Genomic DNA, 15,000 nt, shown 5'->3' with positions numbered 1-15,000 from the left:
CTACTGACAGCTCGGACTCTACTGACAGCTCGGACTCTACTGACAGCTCGGACTCTACTGACAGCTCGGACTCTACTGACAGCTCGGACTCTACTGACAGCTCGGAAACTTCTGACAGCTCGGACTCTACTGACAGCTCGGACTCTACTGACAGCTCTGACAGCTCGGACTCTACTGACAGCTCGGACTCTTCTGACAGGTCGGACTCTACTGACGGCTCGGACTCTACTGACGGCTCGGACTCTTCTGACGGCTCGGACTCTACTGACAGCTCGGACTCTACTGACAGCTCTGACTCTACTGACAGCTCGGACTCTACTGACAGCTCGGACTCTACTGACAGCTCGGACTCTACTGACAGCTCGGACTCTACTGACAGCTCGGACTCTACTGACAGCTCGGACTCTACTGACAGCTCGAAACTTCTGACAGCTCGGACTCTACTGACAGCTCGGACTCTACTGACGGCTCGGACTCTTCTGACGGCTCGGACTCTACTGACGGCTCGGACTCTACTGACGGCTCGGACTCTTCTGACGGCTCGGACTCTACTGACGGCTCGGACTCTACTGACGGCTCGGACTCTACTGACGGCTCGGACTCTACTGACGGCTCGGACTCTACTGACGGCTCGGACTCTACTGACGGCTCGGACTCTACTGACAGCTCTGACAGCTCGGACTCTACTGACAGCTCTGACTCTACTGACAGCTCTGACAGCTCGGACTCTACTGACAGCTCGGACTCTACTGACAGCTCGGACTCTACTGACAGCTCGGACTCTACTGACAGCTCGGACTCTACTGACAGCTCGGACTCTACTGACAGCTCGGACTCTACTGACAGCTCGGACTCTACTGACAGCTCTGACAGCTCGGACTCTACTGATAGCTCGGACTCTACTGACAGCTCGGACTCTACTGACAGCTCGGACTCTACTGACAGCTCGGACTCTACTGACAGCTCGGACTCTACTGAAAGCTCGGACTCTACTGACAGCTCGGACTCTACTGACAGCTCTGACAGCTCAGACTCTACTGACAGCTCGGACTCTACTGACAGCTACGTTATTGAGGGAAAATCTACTTTCTATGCCTGTGATATGTGGTTGTCTGACCAAGACACCTTAAGATGAATGCACTAACTGTGATATGTAGTTGTTCCACCTTGCTATCTGGCGATGAATGCACTAACTGTGATATGTGGTTGTTCCACCTGGCTATCTGGAGATGAATGCACTAACTGTGATATGTGGTTGTTCCACCTAGCTATCTGGAGATGAATGCACTAACTGTGATATGTAGTTGTTACACCAGGCTATCTGGAGATGAATGCACTAACTGTGATATGTAGTTGTTACACCTAGCTATCTGGAAATGAATGCACTAACTGTGATATGTAGTTGTTACACCAGGCTATCTGGAGATGAATGCACTAACTGTGATATGTAGTTGTTACACCAGGCTATCTGGAGATGAATGCACTAACTGTGATATGTAGTTGTTACACCTAGCTATCTGGAAATGAATGCACTAACTGTGATATGTGGTTGTTCCACCTAGCTATCTGGAGATGAATGCACTAACTGTGATATGTAGTTGTTACACCAGGCTATCTGGAGATGAATGCACTAACTGTGATATGTAGTTGTTACACCTAGCTATCTGGAAATGAATGCACTAACTGTGATATGTGGTTGTTCGACCAGGCTATCTGGAGATGAATGCACTAACTGTGATATGTAGTTGTTACACCAGGCTATCTGGAGATGAATGCACTAAACTGTGATATGTAGTTGTTACACCTAGCTATCTGGAAATGAATGCACTAACTGTGATATGTGGTTGTTCCACCTAGCTATCTGGAGATGAATGCACTAACTGTGATATGTGGTTGTTCGACCAGGCTATCTGGAGATGAATGCACTAACTGTGATATGTGGTTGTTCCACCTAGCTATCTGGAGATGAATGCACTAACTGTGATATGTAGTTGTTACACCTAGCTATCTGGAAATGAATGCACTAACTGTGATATGTAGTTGTTACACCAGGCTATCTGGAGATGAATGCACTAACTGTGATATGTAGTTGTTCCACCTAGCTATCTGGAAATGAATGCATTAACTGTAAGTGGCTCTGGCTAAGAGTGTCTGCTAAATTACTAACATGTCAATTTAAAATGAGTAGGAGAGAGTAGGATGAGATGAGAGGAGAGGAGGAATTAGGACAGAGAAAGAGGAGAAGTAGAGAGGAAGAAAGGAGAGGAGAAGAGAGGAGGAGAAGGGAGAAGAGGAGAACAGAGGAGAGAGGAGAAGAGGAGAACAGAGAAGAGGAGAGATGAGAAGAGAGGAGAAGAGGAGAGATGAGAAGAGAGGAGAAAGGAGTAGAAGGAAGAAGAGGAGAACAGAGAAGAGGAGAGAAGAGAGGAGAAGAGAGTGGAGAAGAGGAGAGATGAGAAGAGAGGAGAAGAGAGCGGAGATGAGAAGAGAGGAGAGCGGATAAGAGAGGAGATGAGAGCATAGGAGAGAGGAGAAGAGAGAGGAGAAGAGGAGAGATGAGAAGTGAGGAGAAGAGGAGAGATGAGAAAAGAGGAGAAGAGAGCGGAGATGAGAAGAGAGGAGAGCGGATAAGAGAGGAGATGAGAGCATAGGAGAGAGGAGAAGAGAGAGGAGAAGAGGAGAGATGAGAAGTGAGGAGAAGAGGAGAGATGAGAAGTGAGGAGAAGAGAGCGGAGATGAGAAGAGAGGAGAGCGGATAAGAGAGGAGATGAGAGCATAGGAGAGAGGAGAAGAGAGAGGAGAAGAGGAGAATGGAGAAGAGTGCATAGGAAAGAGGAGATGAGAGGAGAAGAGAGGAGACGAGAGGAGAAGAGAGGAGGAGAGAGGAGGAGAGAGGAGAGGAGAGAGAAGAAGAGAGGAGGAGAGAGAAGATAGGAGAGGGGGAGAGAGGAGGGGGAGAGAGGAGGAGAAGAGAGGTGGAGAGAGGAGGAGAGAGAAGGAGAAGAGAGGTGGAGAGAGGTGGAGAGAGGAGAAGAGAGGAGAAGAGAGGTGTAGAGAGGAGGAGAGAGGTGGAGAGAGGAGAAGAGAGAAGGGGGGAGGAAGAGAGAGATGGAGAAGAGAGGTGGAGAGAGTTGGAGAGAGGAGGAGAGAGGAGAAGAGAGGTGGAGAGAGGAGGAGAGAGAAGGAGAAGAGAGGAGGAGAGAGGAGAAGAGAGGTGGAGAGATGAGGAGAGAGGTGGAGAGAGGAGAAGAGAGAAGGGGGGAGGAAGAGAGAGATGGAGAAGTGAGGTGGAGAGAGGTGGAGAGAGGAGAAGAGAGGTGGAGAGAGGAGGAGAGAGGAGAAGAGAGGAGGAGAGAGGAGAAGAGAGGTGGAGAGAGGAGGAGAGAGAAGGAGAAGAGAGATAGAGAGAGGAGGAGAGAGCACAGGAGAGAGATATTACCAGTGTCTTGACTCCGTACTGTTTCTCCACTTTCTCTCTGAGCTGTTTGAAGCAGGCCTCCAGGCGGTCATGGAAAGGCCTCAGAGCCTCTGTCACTTTCTCTCCATGGATACGAACTCCATCAGCTAGGTAAGGGATCTGGAAACACACAATGATCACAACGGTCATCTGAAGGGGTTTGAACACACACACACACACACACACACACACACACACACACACACACACACACACACACACACACACACACACACACACACACACACACACACACACGCACACACACGCGCCAAGTAAGGGACCACAACACAACAAAATGGACACAAAACTCCATAACATTCCTCTCCTACTGGTGTCAGGTGGTATATTATACTCCATAACATTCCTCTCCTACTGGTGTCAGGTGGTATATTATACTCCATAACATTCCTCTCCTACTGGTGTCAGGTGGTATATTATACTCCATAACATTCCTCTCCTACTGGTGTCAGGTGGTATATTATACTCCATAACATTCCTCTCCTACTGGTGTCAGGTGGTATATTATACTCCATAACATTCCTCTCCTACTGGTGTCAGGTGGTATATTATACTCCATAACATTCCTCTCCTACTGGTGTCAGGTGGTATATTATACTCCATAACATTCCCCTCCTACTGGTGTCAGGTGGTATATTATACTCCATAACATTCCCCTCCTACTGGTGTCAGGTGGTATATTCTACTCCATAACATTCCTCTACTACTGGTGTCAGGTGGTATATTATACTCCATAACATTCCCCTCCTACTGGTGTCAGGTGGTATATTCTACTCCATAACATTCCCCTCCTACTGGTGTCAGGTGGTATATTATGCTCCATAACATTCCTCTCCTACTGGTGTCAGGTGGTATATTATGCTCCATAACATTCCTCTCCTACTGGTGTCAGGTGGTATATTATACTCCATAACATTCCTCTCCTACTGGTGTCAGGTGGTATATTATACTCCATAACATTCCTCTCCTACTGGTGTCAGGTGGTATATTCTACTCCATAACATTCCTCTCCTACTGGTGTCAGGTGGTATATTATACTCCATAACATTCCCCTCCTACTGGTGTCAGGTGGTATATTCTACTCCATAACATTCCCCTCCTACTGGTGTCAGGTGGTATATTATACTCCATAACATTCCTCTCCTACTGGTGTCAGGTGGTATATTCTACTCCATAACATTCCCCTCCTACTGGTGTCAGGTGGTATATTATACTCCATAACATTCCTCTCCTACTGGTGTCAGGTGGTATATTATACTCCATAACATTCCTCTCCTACTGGTGTCAGGTGGTATATTCTACTCCATAACATTCCCCTCCTACTGGTGTCAGGTGGTATATTATACTCCATAACATTCCTCTCCTACTGGTGTCAGGTGGTATATTCTACTCCATAACATTCCCCTCCTACTGGTGTCAGGTGGTATATTATACTCCATAACATTCCTCTCCTACTGGTGTCAGGTGGTATATTATACTCCATAACATTCCTCTCCTACTGGTGTCAGGTGGTATATTATACTCCATAACATTCCTCTCCTACTGGTGTCAGGTGGTATATTATACTCCATAACATTCCTCTCCTACTGGTGTCAGGTGGTATATTCTACTCCATAACATTCCTCTCCTACTGGTGTCAGGTGGTATATTATACTCCATAACATTCCTCTCCTACTGGTGTCAGGTGGTATATTCTACTCCATAACATTCCCCTCCTACTGGTGTCAGGTGGTATATTATACTCCATAACATTCCTCTCCTACTGGTGTCAGGTGGTATATTATACTCCATAACATTCATCTACTACTGGTGTCAGGTGGTATATTATACTCCATAACATTCCTCTCCTACTGGTGTCAGGTGATATATTATACTCCATAACATTCCTCTCCTACTGGTGTCAGGTGGTATATTCTACTCCATAACATTCCTCTCCTACTGGTGTCAGGTGGTATATTATACTCCATAACATTCCTCTCCTACTGGTGTCAGGTGGTATATTATACTCCATAACATTCCTCTCCTACTGGTGTCAGGTGATATATTCTACTCCATAACATTCCTCTCCTACTGGTGTCAGGTGGTATATTATACTCCATAACATTCCTCTCCTACTGGTGTCAGGTGATATATTCTACTCCATAACATTCCCCTCCTACTGGTGTCAGGTGGTATATTCTACTCCATAACATTCCTCTCCTACTGGTGTCAGGTGGTATATTCTACTCCATAACATTCCTCTCCTACTGGTGTCAGGTGGTATATTATACTCCATAACATTCCCCTCCTACTGGTGTCAGGTGGTATATTATACTCCATAACATTCCTCTCCTACTGGTGTCAGGTGGTATATTATACTCCATAACATTCCTCTCCTACTGGTGTCAGGTGGTATATTATACTCCATAACATTCCTCTCCTACTGGTGTCAGGTGGTATATTATGCTCCATAGACACGGACTTAGAACTGTTAATTACGTCCGAACTCACAGTAAGTCATGGTGTGTGTGTGTGTGTGGGAGTGTACTTGTTTGTGTTTGTGTGTGGGGGGGGGTGTACTTGTTTGTGTTTGTGTGGGGGGGGGGGGGGGAGTGTACTTGTGTGTGTGTGTGTGTGTGTCTGTGTCTTTAGAACCCACGCCTGCTGAGAAAGCCAAGGGAACATGACCGTGTTCATTAAAACCCCGGTAGAATGTAGAAGGCCTGGTTGCCATAGTCACCTCACCGCCCCATGCTCCTACTCTCTAGACACACTGTGTGTTTCTCCTCTGTTATCACACTGCTCCTTTACATGACACAGCAAAGCTAAGAGTACACGGGACTGGCACGGGACTGACACGGGACTGGCACGGGACTGGCACGGGACTGACACGGGACTGGCACGGGACTGACACGGGACTGGCACGGGACTGACACGGGACTGGCACGGGACTGACACGGGACTGACACGGGACTGACACGGGACTGACACGGGACTGACACGGGACTGACACGGGACTGACACGGGACTGGCACGGGATGGATGCAGGACTGACACGGGACTGGCACGGGACTGACACGGGACTGGCACTGGACTGGCATGGGACTGGCACGGGACTGACACAGGACTGACACGGGACTGACACGGGACTGACACAGGACAAGTGGCTAATAAGTCTGGATGTACATCTGACTGGCAAATGGAGAAATGATGAGACGAAACTCAACAAAAAGAAGAGACTGTATTATGAAGCCAAGATCAACGATATAAAGAATGATGGAAAACAACTTCGGAGAACTTTAAATGACATTATGGGCAGAAAGACAAAATTCAACTCCATCTTTCAGCGAACCAGATGGCTTATCACAAAACCATTTGATGTTACCAATTATTTTAATGATGACTTCATTGGCAACGTGGGAAAATGTCGGCAGGAAATGCCAACAACGAACAGCGAGCCTTCATAGTCATGCATAAATAATACAAATGATGAAAGAAAAGCTTTGCATATTTTAATGTTGTAAAGTTTGTGTGGGAGAGGTAGATTTTTTTTTTATTGATCAATAATGACAAAACTCCTGACATTGACAACTTAGATGGAAAGCTACTGAGGATGGTGGCTGACTCTATAGCCACTCCTACTGACTCTATAGCCACTCCTTCTGACTCTATAGCCACTCCTACTGACTCTATAGCCACTCCTACTGACTCTATAGCCACTCCTACTGACTCTATAGCCACTCCTACTGAGGATGGAAGCTGGCTCTATAGCCACTCCTACTGACTCTATAGCCACTCCTACTGACTCTATAGCCACTCCTACTGTCTCTATAGCCACTCCTACTGAGGATGGTGGCTGACTCTATAGCCACTCCTACTGAGGATGGTATCTGACTCTATAGCCACTCCTACTGACTCTATAGCCACTCCTACTGACTCTATAGCCACTCCTACTGTCTCTATAGCCACTCCTACTGAGGATGGTGGCTGACTCTATAGCCACTCCTACTGAGGATGGTATCTGACTCTATAGCCACTCCTACTGACTCTATAGCCACTCCTACTGACTCTATAGCCACTCCTACTGACTCTATAGCCACTCCTACTGACTCTATAGCCACTCCTACTGACTCTATAGCCACTCCTACTGAGGATGGTAGCTGACTCTATAGCCACTCCTACTGAGGATGGTATCTGACTCTATAGCCACTCCTACTGACTCTATAGCCACTCCCACTGACTCTATAGCCACTCCCACTGACTCTATAGCCACTCCTACTGAGGATGGTAGCTGACTCTATAGCCACTCCTACTGTCTCTATAGCCACTCCTACTGAGGATGGTAGCTGACTATAGCCACTCCTACTGACTCTATAGCCACTCCTACTGACTCTATAGCCACTCCTACTGAGGATGGTAGCTGACTCTATAGTCACTCCTACTGTCTCTATAGCCACTCTTACTGTCTCTATAGCCACTCCTACTGAGGATGGTAGCTGACTCTATAGCCACTCCTACTGTCTCTATAGCCACTCCAACTGAGGATGGTGGCTGACTCTATAGCCACTCCTACTGAGGATGGTATCTGACTCTATAGCCACTCCTACTGTCTCTATAGCCACTCCTACTGAGGATGGTAGCTGACTCTATAGCCACTCCTACTGTCTCTATAGCCACTCCAACTGAGGATGGTGGCTGACTCTATAGCCACTCCTACTGAGGATGGTATCTGACTCTATAGCCACTCCTACTGTCTCTATAGCCACTCCTACTGAGGATGGCATCTGACTCTATAGTCACTCCTACTGTCTCTATAGCCACTCCTACTTTCTCTATAGCCACTCCTACTGTCTCTATAGTCACTCCTACTGTCTCTATAGCCACTCCTACTGAGGATGGTATCTGTCTCTATAGCCACTCCTACTGAGGATGGCATCTGTCTCTATAGCCACTCCTACTGTCTCTATAGCCACTCCTACTGTCTCTATAGCCACTCCTACTGACTCTATAGCCACTCCTACTGACTCTATAGCCACTCCTACTGAGGATGGTATCTGACTCTATAGCCACTCCTACTGAGGATGGTATCTGTCTCTATAGCCACTCCTACTGTCTCTATAGCCACTCCTACTGTCTCTATAGCCACTCCTACTGAGGATGGTATCTGACTCTATAGCCACTCCTACTGAGGATGGTAGCTGACTCTATAGCCACTCCTACTGAGGATGGTGGCTGACTCTATAGCCACTCCTACTGAGGATGGTATCTGACTCTATAGCCACTCCTACTGACTCTATAGCCACTCCTACTGACTCTATAGCCACTCCTACTGACTCTATAGCCACTCCTACTGACTCTATAGCCACTCCTACTGACTCTATAGCCACTCCTACTGACTCTATAGCCACTCCTACTGTCTCTATAGCCACTCCTACTGAGGATGGTGGCTGACTCTATAGCCACTCCTACTGAGGATGGTATCTGACTCTATAGCCACTCCTACTGACTCTATAGCCACTCCTACTGACTCTATAGCCACTCCTACTGACTCTATAGCCACTCCTACTGACTCTATAGCCACTCCTACTGACTCTATAGCCACTCCTACTGAGGATGGTAGCTGACTCTATAGCCACTCCTACTGTCTCTATAGCCACTCCTACTGAGGATGGTGGCTGACTCTATAGCCACTCCTACTGAGGATGGTATCTGACTCTATAGCCACTCCTACTGACTCTATAGCCACTCCTACTGACTCTATAGCCACTCCTACTGAGGATGGTATCTGTCTCTATAGCCACTCCTACTGTCTCTATAGCCACTCCTACTGAGGATGGTAGCTGACTCTATAGCCACTCCTACTGACTCTATAGCCACTCCTACTGACTCTATAGCCACTCCTACTGACTCTATAGCCACTCCTACTGACTCTATAGCCACTCCTACTGAGGATGGTATCTGACTCTATAGCCACTCCTACTGTCTCTATAGCCACTCCTACTGACTCTATAGCCACTCCTACTGAGGATGGTATCTGACTCTATAGCCACTCCTACTGACTCTATAGCCACTCCTACTGAGGATGGTATCTGACTCTATAGCCACTCCTACTGTCTCTATAGCCACTCCTACTGACTCTATAGCCACTCCTACTGAGGATGGTATCTGACTCTATAGCCACTCCTACTGACTCTATAGCCACTCCTACTGAGGATGGTATCTGACTCTATAGCCACTCCTACTGAGGATGGTATCTGACTCTATAGCCACTCCTACTGAGGATGGTAGCTGACTCTATAGCCAGTCCTACTGTCTCTATAGCCACTCCTACTGACTCTATAGCCACTCCTACTGTCTCTATAGCCACTCCTACTGACTCTATAGCCACTCCTACTGAGGATGGTATCTGACTCTATAGCCACTCCTACTGTCTCTATAGCCACTCCTACTGACTCTATAGCCACTCCTACTGAGGATGGTATCTGACTCTATAGCCACTCCTACTGAGGATGGTATCTGACTCTATAGCCACTCCTACTGAGGATGGTATCTGACTCTATAGCCACTCCTACTGAGGATGGTATCTGACTCTATAGCCACTCCTACTGAGGATGGTATCTGACTCTATAGCCACTCCTACTGAGGATGGTATCTGACTCTATAGCCACTCCTACTGAGGATGGTATCTGACTCTATAGCCACTCCTACTGTCTCTATAGCCACTCCTACTGAGGATGGTATCTGGCTCTATAGCCACTCCTACTGTCTCTATAGCCACTCCTACTGACTCTATAGCCACTCCTACTGAGGATGGTATCTGACTCTATAGCCACTCCTACTGAGGATGGTATCTGACTCTATAGCCACTCCTACTGAGGATGGTATCTGACTCTATAGCCACTCCTACTGTCTCTATAGCCACTCCTACTGAGGATGGTATCTGACTCTATAGCCACTCCTACTGACTCTATAGCCACTCCTACTGAGGATGGTATCTGTCTCTATAGCCACTCCTACTGAGGATGGTATCTGACTCTATAGCCACTCCTACTGAGGATGGTATCTGACTCTATGGCCACTCCTACTGAGGATGGTATCTGACTCTATAGCCACTCCTACTGTCTCTATAGCCACTCCTACTGTCTCTATAGCCACTCCTACTGACTCTATAGCCACTCCTACTGACTCTATAGCCACTCCTACTGAGGATGGTATCTGACTCTATAGCCACTCCTACTGAGGATGGTATCTGACTCTATAGCCACTCCTACTGTCTCTATAGCCACTCCTACTGACTCTATAGCCACTCCTACTGAGGATGGTATCTGACTCTATAGCCACTCCTACTGAGGATGGTATCTGACTCTATAGCCACTCCTACTGAGGATGGTATCTGACTCTATAGCCACTCCTACTGAGGATGGTATCTGACTCTATAGCCACTCCTACTGAGGATGGTATCTGACTCTATAGCCACTCCTACTGAGGATGGTATCTGACTCTATAGCCACTCCTACTGAGGATGGTATCTGACTCTATAGCCACTCCTACTGTCTCTATAGCCACTCCTACTGAGGATGGTATCTGGCTCTATAGCCACTCCTACTGTCTCTATAGCCACTCCTACTGACTCTATAGCCACTCCTACTGAGGATGGTATCTGACTCTATAGCCACTCCTACTGAGGATGGTATCTGACTCTATAGCCACTCCTACTGAGGATGGTATCTGACTCTATAGCCACTCCTACTGTCTCTATAGCCACTCCTACTGAGGATGGTATCTGACTCTATAGCCACTCCTACTGACTCTATAGCCACTCCTACTGAGGATGGTATCTGACTCTATAGCCACTCCTACTGAGGATGGTATCTGACTCTATAGCCACTCCTACTGAGGATGGTAGCTGACTCTATAGCCACTCCTACTGAGGATGGTAGCTGACTCTATACCCACTCCTACTGAGGATGGTATCTGACTCTATAGCCACTCCTACTGAGGATGGTGGCTGACTCTATAGCCACTCCTACTGAGGATGGTATCTGACTCTATAGCCACTCCCACTGTCTCTATAGCCACTCCTACTGACTCTATAGCCACTCCTACTGAGGATGGTATCTGACTCTATAGCCACTCCTACTGAGGATGGTATCTGACTCTATAGCCACTCCTACTGAGGATGGTATCTGACTCTATAGCCACTCCTACTGACTCTATAGCCACTCCTACTGAGGATGGTATCTGACTCTATAGCCACTCCTATCTGTCATATCTTTAATCTGAGCCGGGAGTAAAGTCTTTGTCCTCCGGCCTGGAGGGAAGCCAAAGTCATTCCGCCACCCAAGAGTGTTAAAGCTGCCTTCACTGGTTCTAAGAGCAAACTTATCAGCCTGCTGCCAGCTCTTAGCAAACTGCTGAACAAATGGTGTTTGACCAAATTCAACGTTATTTCTTTCAAAATGAACAAGACTTAAAGCTTAGAGAGAAGAGCACTCAATGTGTATGGTACCGACACAAATGACTGATGATTGGTTGAAAGAAATAGATAATGAGAAGATTGTGGGACCTGTACTGTTAGATCTGGACGGCTCTGACTTAGAATACGTGGACAACTACAAATACCTAGGTGTCTGGTTAGACTGTAAACTCTCCTTCCAGACTCACATCAAACATCTCCAATTCAAAGTTAAATCTAGAATCGGCTTCCTATTTCGGCAACAAAGCATCCTTCACTCATGCTGCCAAACTTACCCTCGTAAAACTGACCATCCTACCGATCCTAGACTTCGGTGATGTCATTTACAAAATAGCCTCCAACACCCTACTCAGCAAATTGGATGCAGTCTATCACAGTGGCATCCGTTTTGTCACCAAAGCCCCATATTCTACCCACCATTGCGACCTGTACGCTCTCGTTGGTTGGCCCTCGCTTCATACTCGTCGCCAAACCCACTGGCTACAGGTTATCTACAAGTCTCTGCTAGTTAAAGCCCCGCCTTATCTTCGCTCACTGGTCACCATAGCAGCACCTACTCGTAGCACGCGCTCCAGCATGTATATCTCACTGGTCACCCCCAAAGCCAATTCCTCCTTTGGTCGTCTTTCCTTCCAGCACTCTGCTGCCAACGACTGGAACGAACTGCAAAAATCTCTGCAAAAATCTCGCTGGAGACTCATATCTCCCTCACTAGCTTTAGGCACCCGCTGTCAGAGCAGCTCACAGATCACTGCACCTGTACATAGCCCATCTGTAAACAGCCCATCCAACTACCTCATCCCCATACTGTATTTATTTATTTATCTTGCTCCTTTGCACCCCAGTATCTCTACTTGCACATTCATCTTCTGCACATCTAATTGCTATATTGTATTTACTTTGCCTCCATGGCCTATTTATTGCCTTAATTCCCTTAACTTACCTCATTTGCACTCACTGTATATAGACTTTTTGTTTTCTTTTGTTCTACTGTATTATCGACTGTATGACTTGTTTATTCCATGTGTAACTCTGTGTTGTTGTATGTGTCGAACTGCTTTGCCTTATCTTGGCCAGGTAGCAGTTGCAAATGAGAACTTGTTCTCAACTTGCCTCCCTGGTTAAATAAAGGTATTCTCAACTAGCCTACCTGGTTAAATAAAGGTGTTCTCAACTAGCCTACCTGGTTAAATAAAGGTGAAATCAATTAAAAAATAAATGGTTTTCTATTGAGATGTAGTGAGATGTAGTTGAGATTGTTTTCTATTGAGATGTAGTTGAGATGGTTTTCTATTGAGATGTAGTTGAGATGGTTTTCTATTGAGATGTAGTTTAGATGGTTTTCTATTGAGATGTAGTGAGATGTAGTTTAGATTTGTAAGTCGCTCTGGATAAGAGCGTCTGCTAAATGACTTAAATGTAAATGTAAATGTAGATGGTTTTCTATTGAGATGTAGTTTAGATGGTTTTCTATTGAGATGTAGTGAGATGTAGTTTAGATGGTTTTCTATTGAGATGTAGTGAGATGTAGTTTAGACGGTTTTCTATTGAGATGTAGTGAGATGTAGTTTAGAAGGTTTTCTATTGAGATGTAGTGAGATGTAGTTTAGATGGTTTTCTATTGAGATGTAGTGAGATGTAGTTTAGATGGTTTTCTATTGAGATGTAGTTTAGATGGTTTTCTATTGAGATGTAGTGAGATGTAGTTTAGATGGTTTTCTATTGAGATGTAGTGAGATGTAGTTTAGATGGTTTTCTATTGAGATGTAGTTTAGATGGTTTTCTATTGTGTTAACGGCTTTTCAACCTTCAGCCATACCATGGATTCAGAGCAATCTATCTAATAGAACTCAGAGGGTGTTCTTTAATGGAAGCTTCTCTAATGTCAAACATTTAAAATGTGGTGTACCGCAGGGCAGCTCTCTAGGCCCTCTACTCTTTTCTATTTTTTAACAATGACCTGTCATTGGTGTCATGACTGTTCTGATCAGGTCAGGTTACAGGAGACCACAACCCTACAAATTATCTCTCAATCCCAACAGAGGAGGAGAGATGTGTGGGTCTGAAGATGTTATGGCCCCACGCCCCTTGTAAATCTCAGGCCACAGACACATTTCTTTGTCCCGTCACTATGGAGAACCAACCTCAGAACATTAAACATGAAATAAAGGGACTTTGGAGGCTCTGTTAACGGATCGTGTTTGACTTTATAACAGGCTGAGTGTCCCTACAGCCAATCATCTTGGAGAGTTAGTTTTTCTACAGCCAGGAGGCTCTGGTAACGCATCGTGTTTGACTTTATAACAGGCTGAGTGTCCCTACAGCCAATCATCTTGGAGAGTTAGTTTTTCTACAGCCAGGAGGCTCTGGTAACGCATTGTGTTTGACTTTATAACAGGCTGAGTGTCCCTACAGCCAATCATCTTGGAGAGTTAGTTTTTCTACAGCCAGGAGGCTCTGGTAACAGATCGTGTTTGACTTTATAACAGGCTGAGTGTCCCTACAGCCAATCATCTTGGAGAGTTAGTTTTTCTACAGCCAGGAGGCTCTGGTAACAGATCGTGTTTGACTTTATAACAGGCTGAGTTTCCCTACAGGCTGAGTCTCCCTACAGGCTGAGTCTCCCTACAGGCTGAGTGTCCCTACAGCCAATGGTTTAAGTACAGTTAGGTGATGGTGCCTTATAGCAGGGATTTGTCGTCTCCTCAGGGACACCAAGCCATCCACATGTTGGATCTATTCCAGAGCACCTGATTCAACTCGTCAGCTAAATCACCAAGCCCTTGATCAGGTGGATCAGATGAGATAGTTCAGAGCACCAACAACATTGTAAAACGTCAGGGGGTCACCAAGGAGAGGTTAGAAAAACCACTGCTCTGCAGGAAGTCTCTCTAAGAAACGAGTCGAATATTACAACCGATAGTATAGCTCCTCCCCCTTTTACTTCCTCCATCCCCAGGTTTGAACATACAACTGTTCCTTTGTTTATATAAAAAACAAACAAATATTGTTAAAGTTATGAATTAAAAATAAAATCCAATAATAAAATACGCATGCTTGTTGATTA

At 46.1% G+C, this 15,000-nt stretch overlaps 1 protein-coding gene across 1 annotated transcript in view; it reads right to left on the bottom strand.

Moving 5' to 3' along the window:
- Positions 1-15,000, bottom strand: part of LOC135536756 (dedicator of cytokinesis protein 1-like) — a 94,315-nt gene that overhangs the window by 26,345 nt on the left and 52,970 nt on the right. The window contains exon 5 of the mRNA XM_064963002.1: positions 3,440-3,577. Within this exon, the coding sequence (XP_064819074.1) occupies positions 3,440-3,577 (138 nt within the window). The remainder of the gene's footprint in view (positions 1-3,439; positions 3,578-15,000) is intronic.

Source organism: Oncorhynchus masou, unplaced genomic scaffold, assembly GCF_036934945.1.
Source record: "Oncorhynchus masou masou isolate Uvic2021 unplaced genomic scaffold, UVic_Omas_1.1 unplaced_scaffold_660, whole genome shotgun sequence".
NCBI lineage: Eukaryota > Metazoa > Chordata > Actinopteri > Salmoniformes > Salmonidae > Oncorhynchus > Oncorhynchus masou.
The sequence above is the reverse complement of the archived record's forward strand: the minus strand, read 5'-3'. Positions and strand labels throughout refer to the sequence as shown.